Here is a 19362-nt window from a genome sequence, read left to right as displayed (position 1 = left end):
GTGTCATCCCACCATACATCTAAGGGGCACATCCAAATCTAAAATGTTTGTTTCACTATTGTTCTTCTGTACGACTGATTTTTATTTTTCCTGTGTACTTTTAATGATGTTGTCTCGACTGAATATTCCTCAGAAAAGATGCTGCTAACGCTTTATATTAAGATATTTGTATTATAGTATTAGTTGATGGTAATAAGGCCCCTGTAAGCACTTATAAGAGGCTTATTAACATGATTGTGCATTAATACGGGGACATAAATGTTATTAATAGCATCATAAACATATACGTATTGATGAGTATGAGACGTTTTTAATAAGGAACTTGTTAACAGTTCATAGACTGCTTAAGAAAGGCAATAAAAGCTTTGTCGCATTACCATAAGACATTAATTGAGTTAAACTATTATTTTATTGTTGAAGCGTTACTAATTCTTTTTCTGTTGCTTTATTAAGACGAAGAAATACTTAATTATTCAGTTTACAATGCACTTATTTGATAATTAACAAGGCTTTTGCTGCTTCTGGATCTGTGACCGTGAACAATGTCTTTTTAGTTTAAATAAACCCGTTTACAGCGTTAATACCAGGGCTTAACATTCTTAATTAAAACATTAAAGATTACAGTCAGCTTTTAGTTGAATGGCGGTATTAAATTAAGATGGCAAATAGTCCTATTCATATTTAGTTTGAACATTTAAATTTTGTGATTGTTTTGCGCAGGAGAGATCTCTGACCCAGGAAGCCAAAGCAGTTCACATGTATTCAACCCTTTACTGGGGTGAAGTCACTATATTCACAAGAAAAATTAATTCTAACAACCACAATGTTTTACTCAGAAAATGAACACAGAAGCCTGAGAACCAGTTCCCAACCACAGAACACAGATATATTTTACTTGCATAAACAACTCTCACAAGTGCCTTCACGATGGCAGGATACCCGTGTTAATATTAATGAAGAAGAAAAAATGCCTCTTCGGTATTAAGAAATTGTGTATGAAGCGGGTTTCAATGAAAACAAACCAATAAACAAAAAAATTGCTAAATAAAGCCTGCAGGCTTTAGGCAGGTTATCATAATTCTACTTTTACTTTGAAATATCTGACTACTTCTACCACTCACTTTTCCAGTGAGTCCCATATTCACATTAAAGCACCTTACAGTGACTATAATATAAAATACACACAATGTAAGTTGAGGACACTATTGCAGTGAGTCATGACACATCCCCTGTGGGTAGCATGTAGCCTCTGACCTACTTCTACTCTGCCACGACCTCCGGGGCCCGATCCACCACATGAAGACTCGCTTTCTCATGCTTCTTGTCACTTTTTGTGACGTCTGATCCAAATTATTATTTAATTTAATTAATTCATTCATTCATGGATTCGTTTGTTTGAGGGTATAAAATGAGTCTAAAAATGCCACTCTGATATCTTCCAATGTCTTGTTTTGCCCCACTAACGGCACACAAAATACTCAGTTTACTCAGATTGTAGTTTTTCTTTTGATGATATATGACTTAAACGATTAACTGCCAATCAAAATAAATTGTGTCTGTTAAATGCAATCAGTTTGTTTCAGCTGCGGACAAACATTTTGAAAAATATATTGCTCATAATGATTTTTGAAGAATTGTACCGATGAAAACAGATAATAGCGTTTCTTCAGTTTTAAACTCGTAAGGGCTTCAATTAAAAATGAAAACCCTGTAAGAAAGCAAATTTGGTTAAAAAAAATATATATAAATACACACTTTTTTGCCTGCGGTTTATAGACGGCAAATGTGAGATCACAGAACAGTTTATAGACGCCCCCCCCCCCCCCATGAGCACTGCAAAAAAACCCATGGTCCTTGACTTTCAGCACTATGGTCTGTTCAGGAAATTAAAATCTTCACTCGTTTTAGATCGTCAGCACCCACACAAACCAATTGCTAAAGCTCAAGTTGCATCGTCCGGCCAAGAGCTGCATGGGCAGATAGACCGTCACTGCTTTGTGAGCAGCGCTTCCTTATTCTTTTGTTCTCTCACTGAGACACAGAGAAACAAGACAGACCATCATTTTCTTCTGTTAAAGAAAAAAATGAACCAGTGATATTCCTTCAGAGCATGTTTGAAGTGAGGCTTTGTGTGTTCGTGTTTTTTTTCCGTGCCCCCTTTCAGTGCTGAGCTCATCTATCTGCAATCTATAGATGTTTCCTGTAGTGCCAGTCGGTCTACTTCAGGGTTTTCAACATCTGAGAGTGCGGAGGCCTCCTCTCAGACGAGGCTTGGAATAAGGCGCTCCCACCGATTACTTTCACTCAATTATTTGGACTCCATAAACAAATGATTGAGCTAACATCTTCTGTCTTGAGGCATTCATTAGTTCTGACTCTGGGAAAGTGGAAAAAACAGTCGAATTCTCCAAAGCTATTCTACCTCTTAACCAAAATCGTGCACAATTTAGGCTACTTTCTCCCAACTTCTGTTCACCGAAACTGCTTGCATCCTCAATTGTTAAGGCCCCGCTTCCCATTTCCAAAACCTCAAACCTGAAAAAAAAGGAAGACCGACCATTATACCTCTGCTTCTGCGTCGTCTACTTCTTTTCCTCAGCAGGACACAAACAACCAGCAGGACCAGCAGGACCATCAGGACGGCCGTAGAAACACCCAACACGATCCACATCCGCCAGTCGATGTCTGCGGGAGACGCGGTCGCTGTGAGAGGAAAAAAAAACAAGAAAACGTTGTCTTGAAATGTGATTGTGTCAGTTTCTTATCAGAGTGTGTTTAAGTAGGCCAGCGTGTGCTGAATAATAGACATTATTTATTGTATTTCTCCTCAGGCTACACGTGGGCCTATACGCACAATAATAATATAATGTGCTTTAATGAGTGTGTTGTGAAGCGATCGACACAATGCCGGTGTGTGCCGGAGGGCTCATCTCAACCTCTATGAGTGAACACTCGTCAGTTCAGAGCAACAGTCAACTGAAACACACACACACACACATGCACACGCACGCATGCACACGCAGGCACACACAGAGACCTTGTTTACCTGTCACTATGGGTAGTGACGGACACGGTGTATGTTCCTTGTTCTTCGCTGTCACGGAGGGAAAAAAAATATACTTTCATTAAGCCAAAGCAAGCCAGAATGTTTCATGTGTCCTTCAATGTTCCATCATCATAAGCTTTGTGGCAACACTTGCCCTCATGTACCTACATTTGGCATATATAAGCAGCATTGATAAGCCAATATATAGTGTTTATCAACAACTGTAACCCCTGCTGTGGGCCGTCATAAGTGGAAGATGCTGTATAACAGATAATGTAGATAATATAGTCAAATGCATGTGTAATAAAATACAATATGTCTTCACTAGAGAAGTTATTAGTGACAAATACTGTACAAGCTAACTTTACGTTGTAGTGTGAGACCGGGAGCATTTCGATTGCCTCTCAACGGCTCTCAACATGGCGACGGCGAGCCGGCGGGTCACAGCTAACGGTGCTAACGGGTACAAACTACAAGAGCTGTGACGTTACATCTTTTTCAGAATTTTTAATACAGCTCCGTTAAATGTGTGTATGCTGCTTATAAATATCAGGTGGCCATAAAGCAATGTGCGCTGATGTGCGCTAATGCACTAACTTGCGCTAATGTGAGCTAACGTGCAACGCTGGGATAACAACACACAGAGAGGGAGAGAGACTTTATTCTCTGCACTATATATATATATTGAGTTAGATACTAATTGTTTGCTGTATTAATGTTCAGAATGTTTAATACAGCTCCGTTAAATGTGTGTATGCTGCTTATAAATATCAGGTGGCCATTAAGCAATGTGCACTAATGTGCGCTAACGTGCACTAACGGGTACAAACTACAAGAGCTGTGACGTTACATATTTTTAGCTAACATGCGCTAACGTGCGCCGCTAAGATAACAAACACAGCAGAGAGGGAGAGAGGACTTCATTCTCTGCAATATATATATTGAGTTAGATACTAATCGTTTGCTATATTATTGTTTAATACAGCTCCGTTAAATGTGTCTATGCTGCTTATAAATATCAGGTGGCCATAAAGCAATGTGCGCTAACATGCGCTAACGTGCGCTAACGTGTGCTAACGTGCGCTAACGTGCGCTAATGTGTGCTAACGTGAGCTAACGTGCAACGCTGGGATAACAACACACAGAGAGGGAGAGAGACTTCATTCTCTGCACTATATATATATATTGAGTTAGATACTAATTGTTTGCTGTATTAATGTTCAGAATGTTTAATACAGCTCCGTTAAATGTGTGTATGCTGCTTATAAATATCAGGTGGCCATTAAGCAATGTGCACTAATGTGCGCTAACGTGCACTAACGGGTACAAACTACAAGAGCTGTGACGTTACATATTTTTTAGCTAACATGCGCTAACGTGCGCCGCTAAGATAACAACACACAGAGAGGGAGAGAGACTTCATTCTCTGCAATATATATATTGAGTTAGATACTAATCGTTTGCTATATTATTGTTTAATACAGCTCCGTTAAATGTGTGTATGCTGCTTATAAATATCAGGTGGCCATAAAGCAATGTGCGCTAACATGCGCTAACGTGCGCTAACGTGCGCTAACGTGCGCTAATGTGTGCTAACGTGAGCTAACGTGCACCGCTGGGATAACAACACACAGAGAGGGAGAGAGACTTCATTCTCTGCACTATATATGTCTTGAGTTAGATACTAATTGTTTGCTATATTAATGTTAAAAATGTTTAATACAGCTCCGTTAAATGTGTGTATGCTGCTTATAAATATCAGGTGGCCATAAAGCAATGTGCGCTAATGTGCGCTAACGTGAGATAACGTACAACGCTGGGATAACAACACACAGAGAGGGAGAGAGACTTCATTCTCTGCACTATATATATTGAGTTAGATACTAATTGTTTGCTATATTAATGTTCAGAATGTTTAATACAGCTCCGTTAAATGTGTGTATGCTGCTTATAAATATCAGGTGGCCATAAAGCAATGTGCACTAATGTGCGCTAACGAACGCTAACGTGCGCTAACGTGCGCCGCTGGGAAAACATCACACAGAGGGCGAGAGACTTCATTCTTTGCACTATATATATTAAGTTAGATACTAATTGTTTGCTATATTACTGTTTAATACAGCTCCGTTAAATGTGTGTATGCTGCTATAGATATCAGGCGGCCATGAAGCAAAGTGTTGCCAGCCTCCTCCGTACAAGTGATACTTACTAATAACTACTTCTGTTCCACTGCTGTTTATTCTGTTTAATAGGGGATCTCTACTGTGACTTTGCAGAAGTACCATCCGCTGTGCCGTTCGGTTACATTTATTAAAGTATACATCCGCCAGGAGGCGTCGGTTTCTCGCTCTTCGTGACCGGCGTCCTGCTCGGTTTTGTTCGACACCACGCTGGAAGTCTTCGCAGATGTGTTTAACGATCTCGTCGTATAATGTTTTTCTGAGATCGTTGAATGAAGAGGGGTTCGAATACCAGAACACCCGAAGTCTGTCGTACGTCGGCGTTCTCAACCTGCAGTGGAACGTCACAGAGGAACCGTGAGGGACTTCCACTGTTCTTTGTCTCTCATCCAGATCCACGTGAACCTGACCTGATACCCCCAGGGCTGCAAGAGATGGATAGATGTTTAAAATAGACAGACAGACAGACAGACAGACAGACAGACAGACAGACTGATAGATAGATAGATAGATAGATAGATAGATAGATAGATAGATAGACAGACAGACAGACAGACAGACAGACAGACAGACAGACAGACAGACAGACAGACAGACAGACAGACAGACAGACAGACAGACAGACAGACAGATAGATAGATAGATAGATTGATAGAAAGATAGATAGATAGGTATGTAGGTATGTAGGTAGGTAGGTAGGTAGGTAGGTAGGTAGGTAGGAAGGTTAAGGTAGATAGATAGACAGATAGAAAGAACGACAGACAGACAGATACAGTTAGATAAATAGATATAGATAGATGAATAGAGATAGATAAATAGAGAGAGAGAGATATATAAATAGAGAGATAGATAAATATATATATATGCATATATATATATATAAATAGAGATAGATATAGATTGATAGATGAATAGAGATAGATAAATAGAGAGAGAGAGATAGATAAATAGAGATAGATATAGATTGATAGATGAATAGAGATAGATAGATAGAGAGAGAGATAGATAAATAGAGATAGATATAGATTGATAGATGAATAGAGATAGAAAGATAGATAAATAGAGATAGATAAATAGAGATAGATAAATAGAGATAGATAGATAGATGAATAGAGATTGAGAGATGAATAGAGAGAGATAGATAGATAAATAGAGATAGATAGATAAATAGATAGATAGATATACATACTTTTATACTTGTACTTCACAACATTTGCTATATAACTTTACTCTCCAGATTCATATTAAGATTACCAAATTTAATCAGTAAGTAAATAATAATATTAAAAAGTATGTATTGATCCCCAGGGGAATTTTTAAAAGCTTCCCAGCAGTTTGATGTAATATATATTATATTTAAACATAAATTAATTCAAATTATCCAGCTGTAGTATCAAAGTGCATATTAATAAATAAATAATCAAATACAATAACATGAATTAATAATATCATAATAGAATTGGCTATTGTGCAAAATGAGCGTATCTTTTTATACTTTTATACATTTTCCTTAGTAAAACCTTGAATGCACGACTTTTACTTCTAACAAAGTATCTTTCACACTGTTGTACAACTATTTTTACTGAAGTAAAATCTTAAATTCATGACTTTTACGTGTAACAAAGTGTCTTTTACTCTGTTGTATAACTACTTTTACCGAGGTTAAACACTATTAATAGTACTTCTACCACCACTCGTAGCTCGTATCAAAAAACAAAAAGGTAATTTTACATTAGCTCTGCACATGTTCATTATTCTATATCTCATGTTATATCTTTATAGTTTGTTATCGTCTGTTTTCAGGTGTCTTACCTGTGAGTAGCACAAGAATCGAGCCTTTCAACCACATTTCCATTGTATCAAGTGAGAAGTGGTCTCACTCATCCTGTCTCTGGTGCCTGTCTGCCTGTACGTCAGACAGAGCTATAGACACACACACACGCACACACACACACACACACACACACACACACACACACACACACACACACACACACACACACACACACACACACACACACACACACACACACAAACGAACATGCGTGGGTGGAAGGAAGATACTGACTTGGTCGGGGCCTGGCTCTGGTGGAGGTTACATGAACAACAACTAAAGATGGAAAACAGTGTATAGGCTTGAAAAAAAAAAAAGACCAGAGAGATTCCTCTCCAAACAATTCTTGCTCTATTGTTTCATTTCGCTTTTAATCAAAGTGTATGATGCTAAAAAAAAAATCTATATCCTGCTGCAGACACACTCCTACAGAATCCCCTATAAACAGACTTGCTAAATTATTTTTTTTATTTTTTTTAAATGGAGCACACAACGACGTTATAAAAGGTTTGTGAAACTCTTGTGGGTTTTGGTGCAAGGGTGCTAAAAACGCATCTCACCGTGCCCCCATAGCGGTGTACAAGAAACGCAGGGCTTGTCTTCCTGTGACAAGACACAACTGAGTGCGATGGAGGATATGAACTTTCTGATTCAATCTCCAACCACAGCCTAACTAGATGAATTGCAGTGGCTAGACAACAAAGATGAGAAATAACAAAAGTCATTTTTCTTACACAATAGTTTCGTCCAGAAAAAGCTTAACGTGTGTTTGAGTCTCTTTTTTATGTTTTTTTTTTATAGTTTTTTAAATTTTTTATTTATGCATCTTGCAGTTGCTTTTCTCTTTTTATTTGCTCTCCTGTGTTCATTGTTATGCACCAAAAACAACATTTATTTGAAAACCTACTTAACCTACTTTTAACCTGGTTCTGATTTCTGATTCTGAGCTGCAGTCAAAGGATGCATCGTGATATAAGCGTCTGTGTGTAACCTTGTTCCTCAAGGTGTGCAGTGGGTGTATAGCTCAACCTCAACCATATGATTTTCAAGAGGCTGAAAGTAGGTCTCGCCTGTAATGTGAGAGGAGAAAAGGTTCTCAAATCATTTGTTTAGTGGGACAGTAGCTTCGAGTCAGATGGGCGCTGTGGCTGAAATACATAACTCATCTGTACTTTCAATTATACTGAAAACACTATAAATGTCCACCATGGTACTGTTTTTTAAATAAAAGGCAGGTTTACAGAGATGATGATGATAAATTAACCTCATGCATTATTTGTAATAGTTTATTTGTCATTTTGATTTGTTTTGCGGGGTGGAAACAATTACAGCTATATGTCTCAAAAGCAAAGATACTTTTTGATGTTTTATTTTCTATAAAGATAATGTAATAAAGTAGCAATGTTATAAAAGAAAACTCTTTTAATCCATAGATTAATATTGCTGCACAGAATTCAGCGGTTACAAAGTTTACAAAGTCAAAAAAATTATAAATGTATAATAATAATCCCGCCAATAGAGAATAATAGATGTGCTTTTGCTTTTTGTTCTTCCCTATCAGGCTGTTAATACAAATAACACACATGGATTAATTCATTCAGTTCGTTTTACGCACAATCACGCAAATAAAGCACACTCTGCATTTTCAGACAGATGTCAAATGAGACAATGACTCTGTTATTTTACTAACTGCTGCCTGAGCGATAATGTAAAGGGTTATCTGTGTCATCTAGATGCTTCTTTATGTGATGCCATGAAGGGACAATTTACCATTAATGCCCTGGACCACTGATCAACTAATCCTATACCTCCTTTCATACAACAAAAGGTGATGCGGTATTTTAGTTCATTTTAGTATATGAAATGGATCGTTTTTTACTGGTTACATAATTTTAATAACCATAATAAACATAATATTTCACATATGTTCCTAGAGGATAATTCCCCATATCGACACTTAATATCAGGCTTTGTTTAGACTTGTTGTCTTATTTTATTCATTGTATTTCTTTTAAAAACACATTATATTTAGTAAAAAGAAGGAAAAAAAACATGTTTAATGGAAATCTTGAGTAAAGAGGTAAAGTAGGGTTTACATTTTTTACTACCTTTGTTGTGTTGATAAAAAATAAATATTATTTTAGCCTTATTTTTATGCTGTAAAGCTCTATGCAATGTTTAATGTCAATGTGTTAAACTCTTCACACTAGCCACCATCTTCACTCATCAGCAAAAAACGAAATACATAAATGAATTTACATGAATAAACTTTTTTAGTGATATCTTTTCAGAATAACGTATATAAAAAAAAAACCACACACAAACAAAATTAAAAATAAAATTCACCTCTCTACAGCCTCTAAACTCTCTTCTCCGACGGCACCTGAACGCAGCACCCGCGGCGAAAACATCAGTACCCACAATCCTCTCCGGCCGCATTGCGCGCGACGCACTCTACGGCCCCCCGAAGGCGTTGGTGGTTGGTGTCCGTCCGAAGATGCGTTGCACTCCGGCAGCATCAGTACCAGCTCCGCGGCGCCACTAAACCGAGGAAATAACCGGAGCGACGGTTGGCAGAAAAACCCAACGGGCGGTGTTCGTGGCTCGAGCGGCGCCGGTTGCTTCGGAGATGGGGGACCAGAAGGTGAGCCGCAGCCCCGAGGAACAGGTGTCTCCGACGGGGGGAGAGAAGCCGTTTCAGGGCGTAGCTTACAAAGGAAGGAGGGGGACGAGCTCGCAGACATCGGAGGGGTAGTTTGTGGATGCGGGTACGGGACTCTGGTGCCGGTTGGTGTTTGAACCGGCGTGTGTCCCGGTTGAAGGGGAGGTTTATCTTGAGCATCGATATGAGTTTTGTGATCGATGTATCGGCGGTGTAGTCGCGAGGAAAGGGAGGGTGGTGGAGGGGTGGGGGGTGGGGGGGCCTTGGCGCAGCTCCTCTCGCATCAATAAACATTACACAGTCCTCCAGTATGAATGGGCTCGTGCACTGTGCGGCGGCCAGCTTGAAAGAAACATAAAACATATCGGATGCGCGTGCAGAGGGGACGTTTGAAGTCGATGCTTGTGGAGGATGCATTATTAGATTATGAATGCGCATCCTTCCGCCCGTGAAGTGTCCTCCTTCCCTCCCCCCCATGCACTGACTGAGGTTATAGTCCCTCTGTGATCTGGTCTGAAGAACAGATGTTAGTCATGTGCACCTCCTCCTCCTCCTTCACCAAGGAGGATGCACTCAAGTGTTTGGTTTACACCTCACGCTCTGAGGCGACTGATGGACAATATTCAACGGTCCCAGGCTTCTCTTTTTCAGTCGTTTGTTGTTGTTGTTGTTGTTTTGTGTCTTTTTCTTCAGGAATCTCTGCGTAAGATCACGCACACGCTGGCCATGAAGAACGAGGAGATCTCAAACTTCGTCTGCACGGTCAAACAGAGCCTCAGCAACTTAGAGGTATATAACAACAACAAATACAACTAAAATCCTTGCAGCCAGTACATTCATTTAGATACAGAACAATGTTCACTTCCTGTGTGTTTTCCTTATTTATTTATTTATTTAGGCGAACACCAACAAAGTCCAGGAGGACCTGGAGTCCGAGTTCACCTCCCTCCACTCGGTCCTGGACGAGATGAAGGAAAGCATGGTGACGCGCATCAAACAGGAGAGAGCCAGCCGCACATACGACCTTCAGGTAGAAATAACCACTATTTCTGCTTTATGCTTGTTGTGGAAACGTAGGAACATCTAACGCCCTCGTGTTTGGGTTCATAACATTAATATCATATATATATATTTATACATAACATCACCCGTAGGCTCACACAGCTCGGTGACTTTCACCGACTATACGTCTAGATAACTGGATGAAAATCCTCTTTATTCGCATCCATTCGTCTGTGCGTTGACTTTCATGGAATCTACTCGCAACGCTTTTGGTGTGAACGGCTCATTTTAAGTGCCCCATTCTTTAAATGTGCCTGCTGGCAGTCGGCGTAATGGCGTACTTCATCCAATGAGATCTAAAATAACTATCTCAACTCTTTCAGAACAAGTAGATAATATATATGTGTATGTACATGTATGTGGAGATGACCATATATAACTTTTATTGCATTTACACGGACATGGCCAGGGAACGTAATGAACACATCCACGATGTTCCACCAAAACCACGGCACACAGCGGCTTTCCCGATGTTCTGCATCGCCGACACTGTACAACAATGTACCACAATGTACAACAATGTACCACAATGTACCACAGTGTACAACAATGTACAACAATGTACCACAATGTACCACGATGTACCACGATGTACCACGATGTACAACAATGTACCACAATGTACCAGAATGTACAACAATGTACAACAATGTACCACAATGTACCACAATGTACAACAATGTACAACAATGTACAACAATGTACCACAATGTACCACGATGTACCACGATGTACCACGATGTACCACAATGTACAACAATGTACCACAATGTACCAGAATGTACAACAATGTACAACAATGTACCACAATGTACAACAATGTACCACAATGTACAACAATGTACCACAATGTACCACGATGTACCACGATGTACCACAATGTACAACAATGTACCACAATGTACCAGAATGTACAACAATGTACAACAATGTACCACAATGTACAACAATGTACAACAATGTACAACAATGTACCACAATGTACCACGATGTACCACGATGTACCACAATGTACAACAATGTACCACAATGTACCAGAATGTACAACAATGTACAACAATGTACCACAATGTACAACAATGTACCACAATGTACCACGATGTACCACAATGTACAACAATGTACCACAATGTACCACGATGTACCACAATGTACAACGATGTACCACGATGTACCAAAATGTACCACAATGTACAACAATGTACAACTATGTACCACAATGTACCACAATGTACAACGATGTACCACAATGTACCACGATGTACCACAATGTATAATAATGTACCACGATGTACCACAATGTACCACGATGTACTACAATGTACCACAATGTACCACAATGTACCACGATGTACAACAATGTACCACAATGTACCACAAGGCTAACTAATATCGCTCCTTCATCAATGAGGAAGGGAGCTGCCGTTTCCTTCAGGGGGCGTGGCCGGCTTATCCAGCTAGACTGAATGAGCCTGCGCTGGAGCAGGTTAACATTTTTGGATGTGTTGCTATGGTGATTTTGCAAAAAACTTGCTTCGAGGAACCGAAAACCCTGACTTGTGGTAATCTCATCCAGAAAAAAAATTATCCTGCTGACCACATTAGCCACGTACGAGAAATAGGGCCCCCGGAGAGAGATTGAACACTTTATTTATTATGATAAACACACATTGAAATCTGGTACGTAACAAGTAACAAAGTCAGGATTTAAAAAGAATTAGGTAAAAATGCTAATATTGTGTTTATCAGATATTTGTTACTGTATTTGTGTGCATATCATTGATATTAACCTTGTTCTGGTTTTGTAGATACCAAATACTGAGATACAGCCATTGTTATTATCATATTATATTTAGTCTTTGGACACCTGTTTTGCAACAGGAGCTCCACGTGCCCAAAGATTAGATTCATTACGATAAGAAAATGTACTTTTTCAGCTTTAACTTTCTTTGGATTTGTGCTTTTGGCAAACCCAGAGGACACTTACAATCTAGTTTGCACAAGTGGCTTATTATCAACTATTTGCAGCAACTATTCCAGCTCGCATGCTATGAAAACAGGATGTCATTAATTCAAAAATGCCATTGACTGTAACTCAAAAGTTTCTCTCATTTTGCTTCCGTGCGCGCAAAAAAGCTCCGGGGCGGCCTCGGGACCCTGAGCCGTGATGCCTGCCGACTCCCAGTCGCTTCTGCGGAGAGCACACTGGTCCCATTATATCAGAGACGAACAAAACAAAACCTAAAACCAACAGTGTTTGTTTTTTCTTCTTCTTCTTCGTCTTCTTCTTCTTCTTCTTCTTCTTCTTCTCAGAGTCAGCTGAGTGCCGGCTCCAAAGCCCTGGAGAGTTCGGAGGAGCTGCTGGAACTGGCCAACCAGACGCTCTGCTCCTCCGAGACCGACGGGTTCAATCAGGTAGCCGACGTCACGCTGTTGCACTGTGAAAGCCAGTATCCCATGTGTGTGTGTGTTTGTGTATATATAGATATGATCTTTAATTTGTCCTTCCAGTGGTGTCATACGAGCAGTTATTGGACTCAGATTTCTCTTCGCTCCGTATCTCTCCTCTCTTCTTCCTTCCCCCCCTCCTCCCTTCTCTCTCTCTCTCTGCTTCTCCTCTCCAGGCGGCCAAAGACATTAAGGATAGGTATAGTACTCTGCCATCCGTTACTTCCCCCTTTTCCCCCCTCATAGCCTCCTGTGACCACTGAGCTGTCTCAATAATGTAGCGTGCATGCATTCAGGACATGTAGCCACCGCACCCATTTTAGACAATAAGCACAATGCAGAGCCTTTTGTCTTCTCTAGTCTGTACCATCCTGTGTCAGTCCTCTTCCTCTTCCTCCTCCTCCTCCTCCTCCTCCCTGGATGAACTCCCTCTCTCTCTCTCACGCCGCTCTTAAACCTCCATTAGCTGGATGAGCTCAGTGGTAGAACCAGACGTCCAGCTAGTGGGCCTTTTTCCTGAGTGTGCAGCGTTTCAGAGTCACCTGTCTTTTGCCTCCGATCCGGTTTGAATAATGGACAACGCTTGTTTCCACTCCGTGTGCTCGTGTGTGTGTGTGTGTGTGTGTGTGTGTGTGTGTGTGTGTGTTTGTGTGTCTCCTTTGTCCCGCAGCGTGACAATGGCTCCGGCCTTTCGCCTCTCCCTGAAGGCGAAAGCCAGCGACAACATGAGTCACTTGATGGTGGATTTCAGCCAGGAGAGGGAGGTGTTGCAGGGCCTCAAGTTCCTCCCAGGTCTGCGCCACTTTTATTTCAAGCGAAACACGGATACCCTGACGACAGCGGTGGTGTAATCTAGCTCACACACACACACACACACACACACACACACACACACACACATTCCTTGAGATTCATGCTGCTTTATTCTTCTACTGCACTGCATTTACAGAGGGAGTTATAGCACTTTTAGCTCCGATATGTCTACGTAACAACTGTAGTTACTCATTACTTTACTCATTCATAAATAAATAAATTATCTAAACCTGTTTTTTCTCCAAAAGACGTGAAAAAAGGTCCAACAAATGGAGTAAACATGTACCTGGAGGTGTAACGGCAGATACGAAAGACACGTCTCATAAAAACACATAAGAAAAAGAACACTAATACATACAACTTTAATAAAAGTCAGCGTCTCTGTTAAGTGGACTGTTCCATCTAGAGAGACGGATATTCTAGTAAATGCTGGGATCGTGTTCGCCCCGTGTCTCATCGACGTGCACATTTACATGTGTGTGCTAACACGTTAGCTACCGTGTTGCCAGATGAAATTCATGGTGCTTTTGTCAACTTTTGAAGATACTGTCAAAAACAATATCACCAAATGCTCAAAAACACAAATATAAAAACTCATTAAACTTGGTTGTGTCCACTCACTCATGTTATTGACTTATTTAATTCGGGAAATATTTGATTGTTGTATTCTATTGTCGTTTGGCATCAATAGAGGAGCTACTTTGAGATATAAATGGACATTTTGTGTAGTTGTCTGACTCTATAACTTATTTATTTGGTTATTTGATGCAGGTGTGAAGATTTCTCTGCTAATGTTGTGTTTTCTGTAATGTTATTTACAGTTTTACACCGGTTTGAGGTGTTTATTGAAGGGTTTTAAGTTGTGATTGGGCTGCAAACATTGGCTGTGTACCTGTCGGCTTGTTTTTGGGGTATTTCTGCCCCCAAAGTGGCAACAATCAGTTAATGCAGCTGTGACGTTGTTCCCATGTGACAGCTTTTTATCAACATTTAATGTGTTAAAGTAATTTATATACAATTTCACTCATTAGCTGTTTTTGTAGTGAAGTAACGTTCAAAGAGTCGAGTAAAAATGGATTCCCGACATTCATTCTAACAGGACACACTGTGTCTCTTCTCTCCAGTTCCTGCCACTCCTGAGATCCAGGTGTGCGAGTCCCAGGTGTGCGACAACACGGTGACCGTGGTCTGGACCTTACCGGAGCCCGACAGCAAGATAGACCACTACATCCTGGAGCACCGCCGCACCAACCACGAGGGCCCGCCGCGCATCAGAGAGGACTACCCCTGGATGGTGGTGGAGGGGATACGGGAGCTGGAGCACACACTCACCGGTAGGACAGAGGACTGTGTGGTTGTGTGTGGTTGTGTGTGTGTGTGTGTGTGTGTGTGAGAGGCTGACTCATAACGGGATGCTTTTTACTCTCAGGTCTTCGCTTTGACACCCGGTACATCACGTTCAGGGTGAAAGCGTGTAACAAGGCCGTGGCGGGAGAGTTCTCCGAGCCGGTCACGCTAGAAACCCACGGTGAGAAAACGGTTTTTAATTTTGTGTGCGTGTGCATGTGTGTGTGTGTGTGTGTGTGCCTGAGCTATAGGAAAGCATAGGAAAGGAAATAAGCGAATAGAATAAACGATATTATGTAAAACATCAATAATCATGTCCACTTATTAGATACTACTAATAACACTTAACTCAACAATAACATCAATAATAATATCAACCACAATGAAGTCAGAGGGAGTGCCGCTCCGTTCACGGGAAGAGAAGCAGAACAGGTTTTTTGGTGGTTGAGTTGTATTGTTGTTGTTGTTGTTGTTGTTGGCGGTTCTTTTTGGCTCAGCTTCAGGTAGCTTAGGTTTTATTTTTTAGGCTGCTTCAGCGTCTTTATTGATCGTAAAGTGAGTATTGAACTCTGTCTTTTTCCATGTTGCAGCCTTCACCTTCAAACTGGACGCTGCTTCGTCCCACCAGAACCTGAAGGTGGAGGACCTGAGCGTGGAGTGGGACAGCTGCGGAGGAAAGATACAGGACATCCGCAAAGAAAAGACGAGAACCAACTCCCCGATGCACTCCCCGGCCAGGTGAGGCGTCTAAAAACAAACCCTCACGTGGTCACTGTCATTAAGAATACATCTTAAAACAAACAAAACAACACACGGATCTTTTTGAGTGTTTGTTGTGTACCGTCTTGTCTCATCAGGTCGGCCCTGATGTCTCCGAAGAGGGCGCCGAGCGTCCGGCCCGGCAGAGACAGGTTTACAGCCGAGTCCTACACGGTGCTGGGTGAGAGTGCACGCTTGTAAAAACACTGCAAACACACAAGAAACATGCACTCCTACATCTCGAAGGGGGTTAAAGCACACCAGACTAGCTACCCGGGTAACCTAGTTAGCCTGTCGGGGCTAACTAGGTTACATAGAAGTATGTTATAGGTAACAATAGGTATGCGTTCATAATATTAATCCACATTTAAAGGAACAGTGTGGAGGATTCAGCGGCATCTAGTGGTGAGGTTTTGTTTCAGGTCTCAGCCTCTCTCCGTTTGGTTTGTCCTTTCTGGGCTACTGTAGAAACAAAACCCGCTCCCTCTGTAGATACGCTGCAGAAAACCCCCAAAACGGTCGTCAGTTTCAGGTGATTATACACTTAATGTGACTATTATATTCCATCTGTGCCACTAAATCCCCCAAAATCTACACACCGGCCCCTTTTTTTAAATTAGACTCTACCCACTTGCACACGTTTTGTGCCCTTATTTCGACGCTGCACGTCCCTTTTTTAAATGTCGTTGTTTATTGTGTACAATCCGTACATTTTAATTGGATGCACAAAGAAAACTGGATCTCTCTTTTCCAAGTAAATCTACAGGGGGGGAAAACATTTTTTTTAACCACACCTCTCAATCTACAAGTAAGTGTTGACTTTGATCTGTGCTGTGTGTGTGTGTGTGTGTGTGTGTGTGTGTGTGTGTGTGTGTGACAGCCGACACGATGATCGACGCCGGCCAGCAGTACTGGGAGGTGCGGTTCGACAAGGAGAGCAAGGCCTTCGCGGTGGGCGTGGCCCTGCGGAGCCTGGGGCGATTCGACCAGCTGGGGAAGAGCGGCGCCTCCTGGTGCATCCACCTGAACAACTGGCTGCAGCAGAGCCTCACGGCGAAGCACAACAACAAGGCTCGAGCGCTGGACTGCGCCATCCCGGACCGCATCGGGGTCTACGTCCACTACGACGAAGGTACCCCGAAAAACACGTTGGAATGAACACGGAGAGAATCGCTGCCGAGAACTTATATTTACATTTTTTTGTGCTATATATTCTATATTTTGCAATTTTTGGAATCTCTGTATATAAAAAAAAAAAAAGGTTATTTTATTATTTTGGAGGGGAAAAAAATTGCCAGATTAACCAACAATGTTTTGGTTTTTAGCTTAAAAAAATAAATAAATACGTACGTCTTTATTCTCTCCAGGTGTCCTGTCTTTCTACAACTCCAAAACTAAACAGCTGATGCACACCTTCAAAACCAAGTTCCAGCAGCCGGTTATACCGGCGTTCATGGTGAGAGAGATGCTCCTTCTAAAGTGACTATAAATACCCCCCCGGTTACCTAAAGGAATGCTCTATTGTCCTCTTGACCTTTTCGAGTTTCTCAACGGCCTGTTGATGTGCTGCCCCCTGCAGGTGTGGAACGGTAGTTTCTCCGTAGTGACGGGCCTGCAGGTTCCCAGCGCCGTGCAGAGCGGCCAGAGGAAGAACAGCGGCACCAGCAGCTCCAACGCCAGCCTCACTTAGCGCCGGCCGGAGGGCCACATCCACCGCCACCGCCTCTTCTCCGGCTGCAGTCCAAGCCATATCATGTCAAAGAGTTACATCACTGGAGTATTTTTTTGGGGGGTGGAACGAGTGAGTCATCTGACATTAGCTGATAGTCTCACTAGTCCTTTCCTCTCACGTCATTTAAGCACTGTCCCTCTGCTGCTAGAGCAAAGACTTAGCGCTGGCCGCTTCCTTACCTTTCCTTTCCTTCCTTCCTTCCTTCCTTCCTTCCTTCCTTCCTTCCTTCCTTCCTTCCTCGCCATCACCAACGCTGTCACTCGTAGCTGCAGGCTCGGTGTGGAGGCCGGTCCTGTCCCCGCTCTCTCCTGTGCCTTCCTTCTCCCTGAGCACCAACTTCCTATGACGCACACGTCTGTGATGCATTATGAACGTGCTTATAACGCGTTATAATCTGCTTATCGCACTTCGTGTATATATATATATATATATATATATATATATATATATATATATATAGTTATCGGCACTCATAAGTATTCATAAGTATACATAAAGCATTTTATAATGACAGATAAAGTCAGAATACTTCATAATGCATCTTTTCAAGGATAGTGTTTTATATATTCCCCTAAATGTGTTACGTTCTAATCTTTTTATAATGCATTATAATCCCATTGTAATGCATTATAATGTGATTTTAAATGTACTCTTAAGTGGTTATTGTTTGCTTTTAAGAAAAGTGAAAAGAAAATATTAAATCTATTCAAGAACAACACACAAAACGTAATTTTTACTATTGTAATTATATTATTAGTCCATAATATAGTAATACATTATAATCTTTTATAATGCATTATTATTAACAGTTTTAATCATTCTAATTCTAATAATGAAGTTTTCACTCAAAGCAAACAATGACCACTTGGTGTTAATTATACGTAATAATATATCATAACAGTAATTATAATCCATTATAAAAAATATTAGATTGTATTACAACTATGGGAATTAAAATACACTATTTATTACAATTATGCAATTATAAAGGTTTACGATACTTGACCTTATAAGTCACGATAAAAGGCTTTAAAACGTGTTATAAATCAGTGTTAATATTTACGAATGCTTCTATTCACACAGAGCGAATTACAGATTATTACGCGTTATGAGTTAAAAAAGCGTCACGGCGACTTCGCCCTGGAGACTGTTCACGAAACGCTCTCACGAACCAATAAAAAAGGTGTCGTCTGTGTCATTATAACGTAGCTTAGTGGTAATTATCGCCCACTGAATCCGCCTCTACCAATCAGCCGACCTATTTAACCCAAATAACAATCCGCTCCTCGGCGACGCTGCCGAATAGAATGTAGTTCATTACATCAGGATTATCTTTAAACCCTACAACACACACACATATTAGGGATGTTGTGTTTTTTTAAATTTCACTTTTTTGAGGTTCAGTTAGTTTAAAATTAAAGTCGCTGCACAGAAAGTTAGAAAAGGAGCTTTTACGTAGAGGAGTCGGGGTTTTAGGAA

General features: G+C 40.9%; 2 protein-coding genes across 3 annotated transcripts in view; one reads left to right on the top strand and one right to left on the bottom strand.

Annotated features, from left to right (window-relative positions):
- The window catches only part of LOC117730025, a 10245-nt gene extending 776 nt beyond the window's left edge, over positions 1-9469 (bottom strand). The window contains exons 1-5 of the mRNA XM_034531475.1: positions 9407-9469; positions 7039-7149; positions 5256-5651; positions 3047-3094; positions 2566-2703 (exon numbers count right to left, since the gene is read on the bottom strand). Coding sequence (XP_034387366.1) covers positions 2566-2703; positions 3047-3094; positions 5256-5651; positions 7039-7081 — 625 coding nt within the window. The 5' untranslated portion in view covers positions 7082-7149; positions 9407-9469. The remainder of the gene's footprint in view (positions 1-2565; positions 2704-3046; positions 3095-5255; positions 5652-7038; positions 7150-9406) is intronic.
- Positions 9470-9522: 53 nt separating this feature from the next.
- On the top strand, positions 9523-18278 carry fsd1 (fibronectin type III and SPRY domain containing 1). 2 transcript variants are annotated; one of them, XM_034531474.1, is made up of 13 exons: positions 9523-9704; positions 10416-10511; positions 10621-10752; positions 13098-13199; positions 13409-13431; positions 13903-14024; positions 15170-15379; positions 15475-15573; positions 15983-16130; positions 16250-16332; positions 17032-17283; positions 17519-17607; positions 17731-18278. In XM_034531474.1, the coding sequence occupies exons 1-13, from the start codon at positions 9690-9692 to the stop codon at positions 17839-17841; spliced, it is 1482 nt and encodes a 493-aa protein (XP_034387365.1). In that variant the 5' UTR covers positions 9523-9689; the 3' UTR covers positions 17842-18278. The 2 variants fall into 2 exon arrangements, with proteins under 2 accessions (XP_034387365.1, XP_034387364.1); XM_034531473.1 differs by lacking the exon at positions 13409-13431 and having other exon boundaries at positions 13903-14074.
- The last annotated feature ends 1084 nt before the right edge of the window (positions 18279-19362 follow it).

The sequence above is a fragment of the Cyclopterus lumpus genome, chromosome 4 (genome assembly GCF_009769545.1).
Source record: "Cyclopterus lumpus isolate fCycLum1 chromosome 4, fCycLum1.pri, whole genome shotgun sequence".
Taxonomy (NCBI): Eukaryota; Metazoa; Chordata; class Actinopteri; order Perciformes; family Cyclopteridae; genus Cyclopterus; species Cyclopterus lumpus.
The sequence above is the reverse complement of the archived record's forward strand: the minus strand, read 5'-3'. Positions and strand labels throughout refer to the sequence as shown.

Bases quoted from the DNA above. Each gene is read 5' to 3' on its own strand.
- fsd1 (XM_034531473.1), top strand. The intron at 13,200-13,902 runs GTAGCCGACGTC...TTTGTCCCGCAG, and splicing joins AGACCGACGGGTTCAATCAG to CGTGACAATGGCTCCGGCCT. The intron at 14,075-15,169 runs GTGGTGTAATCT...TCTTCTCTCCAG, and splicing joins CGGATACCCTGACGACAGCG to TTCCTGCCACTCCTGAGATC.